Here is a 16,265-nt window from a genome sequence, read left to right as displayed (position 1 = left end):
TATAGCCTGGAATTAAAATGCATTAAAATCGTTTTTTTTTTTTTTTCATTTATCTACACATCCTACCCCACAACTTCGAAGTGAAAAAAATATTCTAGAAATTTGTAGAAAATTAATTAAAAATAAAAACTGAAATATCTTGGTTGGATAAGTGTCCACCCCCCTTGTAATAGCAATCCTAAATTAGCTCATGTGTAACCAATCACCTTCAAAATCACACACCAAGTTAAGTGGCCTCCACCTGTGTTAAATTGTAGTGATTCACATGATTTCAGGATAAATTCAGCAGTTCCTGTAGGTTCTCTGCTGGGTAGTGCATTTCAAAGCAAAGACTCAACCATGAGCACCAAGGCGCTTTCAAAAGAACTCCGGGACAAAGTTGTTGAAAAGCACAGATCAGGGGATGGGTATTAAAAAATATCAAAGGCCTTGAATATCCCTTGGAGCACGGTCAAAACAATTATTAAGAAGTGGAAGGTGTATGGCACCACCAAGACCCTGCCTAGATCAGGCAGTCCCCCCAAACAAGATGACTGAGCAAAAAGGAGACTGATCAGAGAGGCTGCCAAGAGGCCAATGGCAACTACAGGCTTTTATGGCCAAGACTTGTCAAACTGTGCATGTGACAACAATATCCCAAGCACTCAACAAATCTGGCTTGTATGGTGCCGTGGCAAGAAGGAAGACATTACTCAAGAAAGCCCACCTTGAATCCTGTTTGAAGTATGCAAAAAAACACATTCTGTAGCCATGTGGCAAAAAGTTTTGTGGTCTGACGAAACAAAAATTGAACTTTTTGGCCTAAATGCAAAGCGTTATGTTTGGCACAAACCCATCACAGCGCATCACCCAAAGAACACCATCCCTACTGTGAAGCATGGTGGTGGCAGCATCATGTCATGGGGATGTTTCTCATGGGCAGAGACTGGGGCACTTGTCAGGATAGAAGGGAAACGAATGGAGCAAAGTACAAAGAAGTCCTTGAGGAAAACCTGCTGCCCTCTGCAAGAAAGCTGAAACTGGGACGGAAGTTCACCTTTCAGCATGGCAACGACCCAAAGCACACAGCCAAAGCTACACTGGAGTGGCTAAGGAACAAAAAGGTAAATGTCCTTGAGTGGCCCAGTCCGAGCCCAACCTAAATCCAATCGAAAATTTGTGGCACAACTTGAAGATTGCTGTCCATCAACGCTACCCAAGGAACTTGACAGCGCTTGAACAGTTTTGTAAAGAAAAATGGTCAAATATTGCCAAATCTAGGTGTGCAAAGTTAGTACAGACCTATCCCCACATACTCACAGCTGTAATTGCTGCCAAAGGTGCTTCCACAAAGTATTAACTCAGGGGGGTGGAAACTTATCCAATTATGATCTTTCATTTTTGTATTTTTAATATATAATTTTGTTCTCAAAAAAAAACTTTCTCCTTAACAGTGTGGAGTATGGTGTGTAGATAAGTGGGAAAAAATCCTAATTTAAATGCATGAAACTCTGAGGCACCGACACAACAAAATGTGAAAAAAATTCAAGGGGGTGTAGACTTTCTATAGGCATTGTATATTTATTGGTGTTTAGCAGGGATGGGGTTAATTCCTCCCTGCCAAAAACATGAGAAAAACATGAGAATGTGGCTGGAGCCTTAATTAGATAATCGCTAATTATTGATTAAATAGATCCCATAAAAGGAGAGCCCAGGGCTCCATTTGGAGAGAGGAGTTTGGTGAATGTACACTGTGTTTTGTTACTCTGTTTCTGCACATAGTGTTTTTGTAGAGTTCAGTGAAGGCTCTGCCCAGCCTGCACAGTATTATTGTGCCTTTTTGTTTGTATTTTTGTGTTATTTTTCTTTATTAAAGTTTGCTTTAGCGCTTGTACTGCAGTTTCCTGGCTTCTGCGTCTCTGTCTTGCTGTTACATTGGTTTAGAGATCTTTGTGTAGGTGAACCCGCAGATCAAGACTCACACCAGTGAGGCAATTCACAAGAGCAATACCAGAATTGCAAATCTAAGAATAAAATGTCATTTCCATCCTCCTTGGTCATTGTGGTCGTGGTTTCAGCTTGGTCATTTTTTCTCCTGTGAAACAAACAGGAAACTTGCAACAAGACAGTCACTTCTGCATTTTCATCCGTGCGGATTTGTATTTTAACAGATAAGCTGCACATTTCATTTGAAACTAACAATGAAGAATTTGCGAGCTTCATGTCTGTGTTTCTTGTTACTCGGCTGGAGAGCCGGGTGTGGTAAGTAATTATTATTCTTTTTAAATATTAATATATAAGATCAGCTTTCACCAGCAGCGGTCTGTTCAAATTAAAGGTGTGTATTAAAGCATAGACACGCCTGGGAAGAGGTCCATAGCTGAGTTCAAAACTCAGGGCAATAAGGCTTGTGAAAATGAAAGCAAGGTGGATATTTCAATTCAGGGTGTGCTGAGGATCGTACTCGGAATTGCTTTTAAGAAGTATTTAGCAGCAGGTATTAACTAAATCCATGCTTTGATGTGTTGATTAAAACAAGTTCCAATCCCAGGTAATGGGATAATCGCAGAATTCAGGTATACAAAAGGGGCAGCCTCTCCACTAGTCAGGGCAGAGTTCCTGGGACTGGGAATGCACCTGAGCAGGTATACATTGCTTCAGAAGATCACAAAGCAAGTACCTGTGGGCGGCACGGATCATTCACAGACTTGACTTCGGTTCAATATTGTTGTAGATACGAGCGCTTCTCCCTGGAACCTGTAATTACATTTTGTAAATGGTCATCTATTTAAAGGGGCAGTACCAACTTTTCATTTGTTGAACCAGTTTTTGTTTTGTTTATTTGTAAATAAATTTCGGTTACCCTTCACCTGAAACTGCTCTCTCCGTGTGTTATTCCGAGGCCTTCCACGCTTACGTTAACATTGTTTGGATTATGCATCAAACTTATCAAACTGCTATTCGCAATTCAGTTATTGTAGTGCAATATTCCATTGCTAATAAAGATTACGGCTTACTGCTAATACTGTACTCCTATTATGCATGTAGTGTATGGAAAAGGGCGAATGATTTATACGTTTAGATGATTTTAAATGCGTCTACCTTTTAATTTGAGTTTCGAAACTCCTATTTCAAAATTATATGTCGTCTGAGGCTAGATATAGTGAATGTTCATGGTAAACCACGTCAATGAATACATTAATAGCCTAAGTAAACACACGGACAAAGTTCAACGAAAGTCACGCATGCATATATCTCAAAGGGGCAGAATTCAGCACGACACCAGCAGCAGGGCTCGCCACTCCAGCTGCTTCAGCCACGCCCACACCAGCTCTCAAGCTGCCAATCTTTACTCCATCATCCGCCTCTAGTTGTGGATCCTCTTCTGCTTCAGTAGTTCATCACCACTCTCTCTCTCCTCAACTGAGACGCAATATTATTGAAGGTAAAGACGTTAATTTGGTCTCTATACTTATTGCAACCTCAGAATTTCTGGATCAAAGTCTAGTTGACTGTGGAGATTTGTCTGTTACTCTAAAATCTCGGAATCCTCGACTGTGTAAAAATCTTACTCTTGGAGAATTTGTGCTTGCATTTTCTGTTTTTCGCAATGTGCTTTGTGAAGTTTATGCTCACCGACGACAGGAACTGGCTAGTTTCTCGGTTAGCATTGGACAATACACAGATCAATTTGGTCTCAACCTGATCCTGATCTGTTTAATAGATTCTTCACTGGTCTCCGTGCTAATGCTTGCAGAGTTTGTGCTTCCACCACCCATTCTACCACTCTGTGTCCAAAAGCAGCCTCCTCCTCTTCAGCCTCAAACTATTCTTCCCCTGCTCTCAACAACACTCCTTTTTTTAGGAACCGTGCATCTGCAGTTTCTCCGATTCATTCTTCAGCTCCGCCTGCTTTTTGAACAAGCAAAGATTCTCATGGAAGACCTATCAAATATTCCAGTGGCAGATAGCTGTGCAATATTTTAAATTCCTCATTCTGCATTTCCAAAGGATGCTGTTTTTTTACATATGTGCAGTTTGTGTGGTGATGCTCATTCACATTATTAATCCTCTTCCATCTGCCCTCTGCCCTCTTTCATCTAAATGGCATTCATCATTACTAACCGCCTCTACCCCCATCAGCATCCCTGCTCTAGCAGATGCTCTACAATATTACCCTGATCATTTTGTTTTTTTGTTCATTATCTAATTTCTGGCCTTACTAATGGTTTTTCTATCCATGATGCTATCCGTTCCATCAACATATAAGGACGGGGATCCTGTTTAGCTAAAGCAGACATCTCTGATGCCTTCAAAGTCATGCCTATACCCCCTTATCTCTGTCATTGTTTTGGTATCTGTTGGAAGGGGCAATTTTACTTCCCCACTAAACTAACTTTTGGATGTCGCAGCAGCCCTAAGATCTTTGATTCCCTTTCCGAAGCCGTCTGCTGGATTCTACTCAATATTAAATCGCATCCCCTTTCTGATGCACTTATTGGATGACTTTCTCCTTATATCTCCTCCATCAGCCCCTCCAGCTGAAGCACTCTTAGAACTCAGGTCTCTCTTCTCAGCAGTCGGCACCCCCCTCTCAGAGGAGAAAACCATCGGTCCAGTTCACTCTCTTGAGTTCCTAGGAATAACTTTGGATACTATTCGATTTGAAGCCCGACTGCCTCCCGATAAACTGGAACGCATTCTCTCTCTCATTCAATCCTTTAAGATCAACCATTCTATTTCTAAACTGAACATTCTTTCACTCCTGGGACATTTCAATTTTGCAATTTGCATCATTCCTCAATTAAGAATCCAAGGAGGGCTGGAGATTGTGATATAATACAAAAAGAAGTTAAATTAATACATATGTGTCAAACTGAATCTCCTGGAGGTTTAAATGAGGAACTTTCATTGGTTGCATTTTTGTAATAGGACTGTTGCAGAAGAATTCATTGTAAAATAATTCATTGAAAACAACTTGTGTGTATTGTTTTATTGTAATGTTAACTCTTTCCCTTTAAGAACAAATGAATGTAATAATCACCCATTCACCCATTCATTATATAAAACGTAATGAACTTTTTGATGAACTTTGTAATGAATTTAGTTTGAATACACACTGAGGAAGGCATCTAGCTAAAGACAGGGCTTGTTACCAGGAGGTTCCAGGTTCAATCCCAGACACTGACTTGACGTGTGATACCCTGAGCAAGTCACTTAACCTCCTTGTGCTCCATTGTTCGGATGAGTCCTAAAACCGAGGTGATATATATATATATATATATATATATATATATATATATATATATATATATATATAGGGTTAACAATCAAATGCTTACTTGAGTACTCATAAAAAATGATGACTACTTTTATTAAGTTTTAACAAACGTAAGTAGAATATAGAAGTTAGAAATAATTTCAACAAACATTTGCATTTTCATAATCAAGCAGACTTCTCTATGATTATGCACACGTGCAGGATTCGTAGCACAGTACGTACAGTAACGTTGTTAAGCAGCATCTGTTGTGTTGGAAAGAATGAAGGCTGCATTATGTTTCAGTTCAGAAGTAGTTTAATTGCATTTAGCATTGCATTGTGAGTTACTTCACAACTTGTAGATAAACTCAATTAATGTTCAATTGGCTCCGATTTCTGTATTTTTGTTGTTTTTAAATACACACAATATCACTTCAGTTAAAGTCTTGTTTCAATTGTTCATCAAAGTAGCATTGTTTAGATTTGTTCCCAATGTTATTGGAAAAACATACTTAAACTATTCTTAAACTTGTGTCCACAAGATGAGTTAAAATTATTCTAAAACAGGGTTAGACTCCTACAGAAAATAGTGAGTGGACTCTATGGGTTTAACCAATGTTGAGTAATGGTGCACATGTTCCTACCCGCATTTACAGTGCCAGTGAAGTCAACTTTACACCTAAAAAGATGAAGACATTGATCTATAGATATTATTTGGGGAGCCAGGTCCATGAAAAATCATACTGTTAGTTGGATGGGAAAATCTTTATTTGCATTTAAATAATGATATTATGTGGAGAATGGAACTAAGTTTTAGGCTACCAATAATGAGTATAATAATTAGAATTAACAGTGGAGCATATGCTGTCACTGTTGGGTAGATTTTCTATGGAAGGTTCCCAGCCCAGAATAAAGAGACTCTCCCTCTCTGAACTAGGAGGGCTATCCTTGCCTCTTCTTGAGAAATATTATTTGGCTGCAAGGCTATCGGTGCAATACTGCATTTTAAAAAATGTTAATGCGGGATGTACCCACCACATGAAACCATGTGGGAAAATAATCTGACTATTTACATCTCCTGGTCCCCCCAAAAATAGTTTAAACATTTTGAATAAATTGTATTTTGCATACACTAAATGTATGGTATAATGTTTACATTTTTTAGGATTAGACTATAATTTAAAACTGGAGAACAAAGACATTTCATCCACAAAATAGAAAGTATGGCTTCAACACACTGCAGGACATCTCCGGATGGCACACTGTTATCCTTTGACATGCACAGTCAAGCACAATACAATAGCAAAGGCACTCAGTTCTTTCAAGTCCTCCAAATGACCACAATATAGCCTACACACTAATAGCATACATCCAATTGAAGAAATATTATTGTTGCATGCCAAGCCAGATAGAATCTTCTACAAAATGTTCCACACTCTAATATCTAATAACAAAATATTTAAAACACAAAATAAAATATGATTAACATGTTTAGAGGATAAGGGCAGGACGGTTGGAAAAATGTTAATACTATCAGAATGTCTTCATGTAAACTAATTGGTTTTTAAGTGATAAAAAATCGAGGGCGGTTCTGCCTTAAAATTCGATGTTTTAATCATTCAATTTAAATAACACTGGCTTAAAATGTAAAAAGATCAACATGTGTACAAAGGTTAAAAACAAACAAAATCACCCGTCTCAACAGCACTCATTACAACAATACCTAATGCCTTTCTAAACATAATAAAACATCACTAATGTTGGGCTGACGTGAAGGGCAGTCAGCTTTCTCACATCTTGTTTCTCGACAGTGAGATTCAACACTGATTCAGCTCCTCAGTCCCCATCTGCTGCGCGCTGAAGAGCTCCGTAGCCTATCTCATGGGACCGGACTCACTTCTGCATTAATACCAGAATCTTAAAGGTGCACAAGACAATGCAGTATCGTGTGGTGAGGTCAGTGGTTGGGTAGGCACTGGCCAGTCTCACACCCCAATTTACATAGATTCGATTGGCAGGCTTATAGAGAGCAGAATTCTAATTATGCACGGTTGGGAACGAGACTGTTATTGACGCAGCTCAACAAAAACCCCGATGTAATTACACGATTCAACCGACAGATGGCACTGAATTTCAATACCTACATTATTATTATTATTATTATTATTATTATTATTATTATTATTATTATTATTAATTAATTTATTTATTTATTTCTTAGCAGACGCCCTTATCCAGGTCGACTTACAATTGTTACAAGATATCACATTATTATTTTTCACATACAATGACATTATTTTTTGCACATTAATCTGACCTCAGTGTCAAATTGATGGTTATTATTGTCCACAAAATATTGTACTGTAAAGCGTACACACTGATTTAATTCATACTGTTAGTGTTTTTATATAAATGCCCAAATCTACAGTTAACCTGTTCTTTAAACATTTGCTCACCAATACCCGACAATTAAAATGAAAATAAATACTTGCGCTTACATATCTACTTGTATATGAAGTCCATCCTTCTCTCCTGGATGAAGATGTCCGTGACATCATTGTAGAATTGCTCTCTCTTGGCCTGAAGTTTTAAAAGTCTCCTTTTCAATGGAAATAAGCGCCAGGGATGAGAGCCGCCCTTGATCGGTCGATTCCGAGTATGGGTTTTGATTCGTTTAAGTTGACACATAACGTTTTTCATTTTCGGATCGGTTGATGTTAGACTTGCTAGCATAGCTTGGTTGGTTTGCTAAAGAGCGGTAACTCAAGGACACGCCCCAAAGGCAGGGAAGGTCTGTGCCTTTCCAACAGTTGTTCCCGTAGCATTTTTTTCCGCAAGAACGCATGCGTCGATATTAAATGTGCAATGGAATTAGTGTAGTCACGTGACACAGTTAAGGCAGTGACGCGAAGTTCTTTTTTTCTCACTCATTGCTGAGACTATATGGAACGCGCTTGCGCGACTGAGTAGAGCGGCTTACGGTCAAGTTCAATGGTAGGGAAAGGCAGAGCGCATCGCTGCCTCTCGTCTTTGCATCGAATTTTGTATATTACCAAAAAAAATCCACTGTGCAGAAATGCGTTGTGACAACGAAAGGTAATGAACAGTCATATACAATTTAATATATAATATTACAAGGGGGGTGGACACTTATCCAACCAAGCTATTTCAGTTTTTATTTTTAATTCATTTTCTACAAATTTCTAAAATATTTTTTTCACTTGGAAGTTGTGGGGTAGGATATGAATTTAATTCCAGGCTATAAGGCAACAAAAGGTGAACATTTTGAAAGGGGGTGTAGTAGACTTTATAAGATATCACATTATTTTTACATACAATTAAATTATTATTTACACACAATTACCCATTTATACAGTTGGGCTTTTACTGGAGCAATCTAGGTAAAGTACCTTGCTCAAGGGTACAGCAGCAGTGTCCCCCACCTGGGACTGAACCCACGACCCTCCAGTCAGGAGTCCAGAACCCTAACCACTACTCCACACTGCTGCCATAGTATTGTATTATATTGCAAGCATTGTTAAGCACAGAGAGGCAAGGTAAAGAAAATTAATAAATATGACAAAACAAGGGCAAACTATGTTAATGCATAATAGTATTACCATTATTATTATTATTATTATTATTTATTTCTTAGCAGACGCCCTTATCCAGGGCGACTTACAATCGCAAGCAAATACAAATACATTCAAGTGTTACAATACAAGTTATACAATAAGAGCAGGAAATACAATATATTTTTTTTTTTTTCAAGTGTGACAAACCACAATTCAATAATACAGCAGATAATAGTGAGAGTTACATCAGGATATGATTAGATAGTGATAGTTACATCAGGATATGATTAAGTGCAAAATACTACAGGTTAAACACTTGGCAGATTACAATATTCTGAAGTACAGGATTAAATGTAGTAAAATAGGGGGCAGATAAGAGCAAAATAAAGCATATTTAAATGAAGGGTGATAGTGTCCCAGGATACAACAGAGAAGTTCTACAGGTGCTGTTTGAAGAGGTGAGTCTTAAGAAGGCGTCGGAAGGTGGTCAGGGACTGGGCAGTCCTGACATCTGTAGGGAGGTCATTCCACCACTGCGGAGCAAGGGTGGAGAAGGAGCGGGCTCAGGAGGCAGGGGAGCGTAGCGGAGGTAGAGCCAGTCTTCTAGCGCAGGCGGAACGGAGAGGTCCAGTGGGGGTGTAGGGAGAGATGAGGGTCTGGAGGTAGCTGGGTGCAGTCTGGTCAAGGCATCTGTAGGCTAGTACAAGAGTCTTGAACTGGATGCGAGCGGTGATCGGGAGCCAGTGGAGCGAGCGGAGTAGTGGAGTAGCGTGGGCGAAGCGAGGCAGAGAGAACACCAGGCGGGCAGCAGAGTTCTGGATGAGCTGGAGCGGACGGGTGGCGGACGCAGGGAGGCCAGCCAGGAGGGAGTTGCAGTAGTCTAGGCGGGAGAGTACCAGGGCCTGGACCAGGAGCTGGGTAGCGTAGTTGGTGAGGAAGGGTCGGATTCTTCGGATGTTGCTCAGGAAGAATCGGCAAGTGCGTGCCAGAGTGGAGATGTGCTGGGAATAAGAAAGGCAGGGGTCCAGGGTGACTCCAAGGTTCTTAGCGGAGGAAGAGGGAGAGAGTGTGGTAGATTCCAGAGGAACAGAGATAGAGAGATCAGAGGAGGGGGAGGAGGAGGGAAAAAAAAGGAGGTCAGATTTAGAGAGGTTGAGTTTGAGGTGATGCGAGTGCATCCAGGAGGAAATAGCAGACAGACAGGTAGAGATACGGGAGGAGATGGTGGAGTCAGAGGTGGGGAAGGAGAGGAAAATCTGAGCATCATCAGCATAGAAATGGTATGAGAAACCATAGGATGCGATGAGGGGGCCCAGGGAGCGGGTGTAGAGAGAGAACAGGAGAGGACCCAAGACTGACCCTTGGGGGACTCCAGTTAAGAGAGGGTGAGGTGCGGAGGTTGCTCCACGCCAGGTTACCTGGTAAGTGCGGTTGGAGAGGTAGGAGGAGAACCAGGCCAGAGCAGTGCCAGAGATCCCCAGGTCAGCAAGAGATGATAGTAGAATAGAGTGATCAACAGTGTCAAAGGCAGCAGAGAGGTCGAGGAGAATTAGGACAGAGGAGAGAGAGGCAGCTCGGGCACACTTAAGGGAGTTGGTGACAGACAGGAGGGCGGTTTCAGTGGAGTGAGCAGAGCGGAAGCCAGATTGGAGAGGGTCAAGCAGAGAGTGGTTGGACAGGAAAGCAGAGAGCTGGCGGTGTACAGTCCGCTCGAGGGTTTTGGAGAGGAAGGGTAGGAGGGAGACAGGACGGTAGCTCTGAGGGGAGGTGGGGTCGAGGGTGGGTTTTTTGAGGAGGGGAGTGATAGAGGCTTTTTTGAAGGCAGAGGGAAAGATGCCAGAAAGTAGAGAGGTGTTGAGGAGGGAGGAGATGAAGGGGAGTAGAGCAGGAGCAGCAGCTTGAAAGAGGTGAGTGGGGAGGGGGTCCAAGGCACACGTGGTGGGTTTGTGACCCTGGAGCAGGGAGGAGAGGTCAGAGTCTGAGAGGGGCAAGAAGGTGGAGAGGGAGGGTGAGTTAGTAGGGAATGTAGTGGGTGTAGGGGTTGGAGCAGGAGGGGGTGCGGGGGAGGGAGAGGTGTTAAAGAGTTTGCGGATATCTGAGATTTTAGAAGAGAAGAAGGAGGCAAAGTCGTCAGGGGAGATAGAGGAGGGGGGAGGAGGAGGGGGAGGGTTTAGGAGGGAGGAGAAGGTAGAGAATAGTTTACGTGGGTTGTTAGTGGAGGCTTCGATTACAGACTGGAAATAAGCACATTTAGCAGAGGAGAGAGTAGAGGAGAAGGAGGAGAGGAGAGTGCGGTAAAGGTCTAGGGCAGCAGGGAGTTTGGTTCTCTTCCATTTCTTTTCAGCAGATCGCAGTGCGATTCTTGCCGAGCGGAGCACAGAGGAGAGCCAGGGATGGGGAGGGGAGGGGCGAGCAGGTCGGGAGGTGAGGGGACAGAGGGAGTCGAGGGAGGAGGTGAGTGAGGAGAAGAGGGTGGAGGTAGCAGAGTCTACGGAGAGTTGTGAAAAGGAGTCGATAGGAGGGAGGTGAGAGAGAGCAGTGGAGGCAAGGACAGAGGGGGAGAGAGAGCGGAGGTTACGGCGAGAGGTGACAGTGGGGGTAGGAGGAGCAGGGAGAGGGGGGAGAGACAGAGAAAAAGAGATGAAATAGTGATCAGAGAGGTCCAGGGGGGTGACAGAGAGGTTGGAGGGGCAGCAGGCCCTGGAGAAGGTGAGGTCCAGTTGACGGCCAGCTTTGTGGGTAGGAGGGGACGGAGAGAGACAGAAGTCGAAGGAGTGAAGGAGAGGGAGGAATCCAGCAGAGTGGCTGGGGTTGGAGAGATGGATGTTGAAGTCACCCAACAGGACAGTCGGGGTAGACAGAGAGGGGAGGGAGGAGAGTAGATAGTCGAGTTCATCCAGAAAGTGAGTGAGAGGCCCAGGGGGGCGGTACAGAACAATGAGCAGGAGTTGACAGGGAGAGGTTAGTTGGACTGCATGAAATTCAAAGGTACTGACAGAGAGGGAGGCGAGATCGGAGGGGACAGAAAAGAGTAAGGAGGGAGAGAGGAGAAGACCCGTCCCACCTCCCCGTCCAGTGAGACGCGGGGTATGGGACAGGACGTAGAGAGAGGACAGGGCAGCAGGAGTAACAGTGTTATCAGGGGACAGCCAGGTTTCAGTAAGAGCAAGGAAATCGAGCAAGAGGTGGGAGGCAAAGGCAGAGATGAAATCAGCTTTGTTAGCAGAAGAGTGACAGTTCCAGAGTGCACCATGGGAGAAAACAGTAGTAGTAGTGGTAGTAATGGTACTATTCTTCTCCTTCTCCTTCCAGGTTTCGAGCGGTACTCGTCTCTGGGAGAGACTGTTACCCTGCCTTGTGCAGGATTCCAGAAATATGAAAACTCTTTCATTTATTGGACCTTTAGTCAAAGATCAGGAACAGCTTCTGAGCTGGCCTCGGGTGGGAAGATTACAGTCAAACAGCCAGAGAGAGCTGCAAGACTGGAGGTGCTGCCTGACTCGTCTCTGCGGATACACCACCTGCACACAGAGGATGCCGGCCGGTATGAATGCCAACAATATCTAAATGGAATGCTTTATAAAGGAGGAACTCCAGTGGTTCTGACCCTGCTCACCAGTAAGTGTGTTGTAGTGTTTAAAGTAACTATTAGTGGCATTAGAACCAGCTTGTGTATCATACACACACATACGCATTTTACTAATCATAGTTCTGCAACATAATAAAAATATTACAAAGTGTGATAAAGTACAGTGAAAGCATGGTCAAGTTTTCCATAGTAACAGCACAGCAGAGTGTGATAAAGTACAGTGAAAGCATAGGCTGGCATTTTAAAGAGATGTTTGGTAAATCATTTAACACTGGACTGGGGCACTTGTCAGGATTGAAGGGAAAATGAATGTAGCAAAGTACAGAGAAGTCCTTGAGGAAAACCTGCTGCCCTCTGCAAGAAAGCTGAAACTGGGACGGAAGTTCACCTTTCAGCATGACAACGACCCAAAGCACACAGCCAAAGCTACACTGGAGTGGCTAAGGAACAAAAAGGTAAATGTCCTTGAGTGGCCCAGTCAGAGCCCCGACCTAAATCCAATCGAAAATTTGTGGCACGACTTGAAGATTGCTGTCCATCAGCGCTCCCCAAGGAACTTGACAGAGCTTGAACAGTTTTGTAAAGAAAAATGGTCAAATATTGCCAAATCTAGGTGTGCAAAGTTAGTACAGACCTATCCCCACATACTCACAGCTGTAATTGCTGCCAAAGGTGCTTCCACAAAGTACTAACTCAGGGGGATGGAAACTTATCCAATTATGATCTTTCATTTTTGTATTTTTAATATATAATTTTGTTCTCAATAAAAACTTTTTTCTCCTTAACAGTGTGGAGTATGGTGTGTAGATAAGTGGAAAAAAATCCTCATTTAAATGCATGAAACTCTGAGGCACCGACACAACAAAATGTGAAAAAAATTCAAGGGGGTGTAGACTTTCTATAGGCACTGTATATTTATTGGTGTTTAGGTGGTGGTTGGCAGGGATGGGGTTAATTCCTCCCAGCCAAAAACATATGAGAATGTGGCTGGAGGCTTAATTAGATAATCGCTAATTATTGATTAATTAGATCCCATAAAAGGAGAGCCCAGGGCTCCATTTGGGGAGAGGAGTTTGGTGAATGTACACTGTGTTTTGTTACTCTGTTTCTGCACATAGAGTTCAGTGAAGGCTCTGCCCAGCCTGAACAGTATTTTTGTATGTTTGTTTAAACCTTTATTGTGCCTTTTTGTTTGTATTTTTGTGTTATTTTTCTTTATTAAAGTTTGGTTTAGCGCTTGTACTGCAGTTTCCTGGCTTCTGCGTCTCTGTCTTGCTGTTACATTTGTTTAGAGATCTTTGTGTAGGTGAACCCGCAAATCAAGACTCACACCAGTGAGGCAATTAACAAGAGCAATACCAGAATTGCAAATCTAAGAATAAAATGTAATTTCCATCCTCCTTGGTCATTGTGGTCGTGGTTTCAGCTTGGTCATTTTTTCTCCTGTGAAACAAACAGGAAACTTGCAACATGACAGTCACTTCTGCATTTTCCTCAGTGCAGATTTGTATTTTAACAGATAAGCTGCACATTTCATTTGAAAATAACGATGAAGAATTTGCGAGCTTCATGTCTGTGTTTCTTGTTACTTGGCTGGAGAGCCGGGTGTGGTAAGTAATTATTATTCTTTTTAAATATTATTATATAAGATCAGCTTTTACCAGCAGCGGTCTGTTCAAATTAAAGGTGTGTATTAAAGCATAGACATGCCTGGGAAGAGGTCCATAGCTGAGTTCAAAACTCAGGGCAATAAGGCTTGTGAAAATGAAAGCAAGGTGGATATTTCAATTCAGGGTGTGCTGAGGATCATACTCGGAATTGCTTTTAAGAAGTATTTAGCAGCAGGTATTAACTAAATCCATGCTTTGATGTGTTGATTAAAACTAGTTCCAATCCCAGGTAATAGGATAATCGCAGAATTCAGGTATACAAAAGGGGCAGCCTCTCCACCGGTCAGGGCAGAGTTCCTGGGACTGGGAATGCACCTGAGCAGGTATACATTGCTTCAGAAGATCACAGAGCAAGTACCTGTGGGCGGCACGGATCATTCACAGACTTGACTTCGGTTCAATATTGTTGTAGATACGAGCGCTTCTCCCTGGAACCTGTAAATACATTTTGTAAATGGTCATCTGTATTTAAAGGGGCAGTACCAACTTTTCATTTGTTGAACCAGTTTTTGTTTTGTTTATTTGTAAATAAATTTCGGTTACCCCTTCACCTGAAACTGCTCTCTCCGTGTGTTATTCCGAGGCCTTCCACGCTTATGTTAACATTGTTTGGATTATGCATCAAACTTATCAAACTGCTATTCGCAATTCAGTTATTGTAGTGCAATATTTCATTGCTAATAAAGATTACGGCTTACTGCTAATACTGTACTCCTATTACGCATGTAGTGTATGGAAAAGGGCGAATGATTTATACGTTTAGATGATTTTAAATGTGTCTACCTTTTAATTTGAGTTTCTAAACTCCTATTTCAAAATTATATGAGTCGTCTGAGTCTAGATATAGTGAATGTTCATGGTAAACCACGTCAATGAATACATTAATAGCCTAAGCAAACACACTGACAAAGTTCAACGAAAGTCACGCATGCATATATCTCAAAGGGGCAGAATTCAGCACGACACCAGCAGCAGGGCTCGCCACTCCAGCTGCTTCAGCCACGCCCACACCAGCTCTCAAGCTGCCAATCTTTACTCCAGCATCCGCCTCTAGTTGTGGATCCTCTTCTGCTTCAGTAGTTCATCACCACTCTCTCTCTCCTCAACTGAGACGCAGTATTATTGAAGGTAAAGATGTTAATTTGGTCTCTATACTTATTGCAACCTCAGAATTTCTGGATCAAAGTGTAGTTGACTGTGGAGATTTGTCTGTTACTCTAAAATCTCAGAATCCTCGACTGTGTAGAAATCTTACTCTTGGAGAATTTGTGCTTGCATTTTCTGTTTTTCGCAATGTGCTTTGTGAAGTTTATGCTCACCGACGTCAGGAACTGGCTAGCTTCTCGGTTAGCATTGGACAATACACAGATCGATTTGGTCTCAACCTGATCCTGATCTGTTTAATAGATTCTTCACTGGTCTCCATGCTATTGCTTGCAGAGTTTGTGCTTCCACCACCCATTCTACCACTCTGTGTCCAAAAGCAGCCTCCTCTTCAGCCTCAAACTATTCTTCCCCTGCTCTCAACAACACTCCTTTTTTTAGGAACCTTGCATCTGCAGTTTCTCCTATTCATTCTTCAGCTCCGCCTGCTTTTTGAACAAGCAAAGATTCTCATGGAAGACCTATAAAATATTCCAGTGGCAGATAGCTGTGCAATATTTTAAATTCCTCATTCTGCATTTCCAAAGGATGCTGTTTTTTTACATATGTGCAGTTTGTGTGGTGATGCTCATTCACATTATTAATCCTCTTCCATCTGCCCTCTTTCATCTAAATGGCATTCATCATTACTAACCGCCTCTACCCCCATCAACATCCCTGCTCTATCAGATGCTCTACAATGTTACCCTGATCATTTTGTTTTTTTGTTCATTATCTAATTTCTGGCCTTACTAATGGTTTTTCTATCCATGATGCTATCCGTTCCATCAACATATAAGGACGGGGATCCTGTTTAGCTAAAGCAGACATCTCTGATGCCTTCAAAGTCATGCCTATACCCCCTTATCTCTGTCATTGTTTTGGCATCTGTTGGAAGGGGCAATTTTACTTCCCCACTAAACTAACTTTTGGATGTCGCAGCAGCCCTAAGATCTTTGATTTCCTTTCCGAAGCCGTCTGCTGGATTCTACTCAATATTAAATCGCATCCCCTTTCTGATGCACTTATTGGACGACTTTCTCCTTATA

At 42.1% G+C, this 16,265-nt stretch overlaps 1 protein-coding gene across 5 annotated transcripts in view; it reads left to right on the top strand.

Moving 5' to 3' along the window:
• Nucleotides 1-2,137: 2,137 nt before the first annotated feature.
• Nucleotides 2,138-16,265, top strand: part of LOC131709094 (uncharacterized) — a 29,253-nt gene continuing 15,125 nt past the window's right edge. For 4 of the 5 annotated variants that reach the window (XM_059010969.1, XM_059010964.1, XM_059010967.1 and 1 more), the window contains exons 1-2: nucleotides 2,138-2,241; nucleotides 12,127-12,432. In XM_059010969.1, coding sequence (XP_058866952.1) covers nucleotides 2,181-2,241; nucleotides 12,127-12,432 — 367 coding nt within the window. In that variant the 5' untranslated portion in view covers nucleotides 2,138-2,180. Of the gene's footprint in view, nucleotides 2,242-12,126; nucleotides 12,433-13,801; nucleotides 14,014-16,265 lie in introns of those variants that run through there. The other variant, XM_059010968.1, reaches the window with a different exon arrangement.

The sequence above is a fragment of the Acipenser ruthenus genome, chromosome 41, assembly GCF_902713425.1.
Source record: "Acipenser ruthenus chromosome 41, fAciRut3.2 maternal haplotype, whole genome shotgun sequence".
Lineage (NCBI taxonomy): Eukaryota > Metazoa > Chordata > Actinopteri > Acipenseriformes > Acipenseridae > Acipenser > Acipenser ruthenus.
This window is presented reverse-complemented; position numbering and strand designations above follow the sequence as displayed.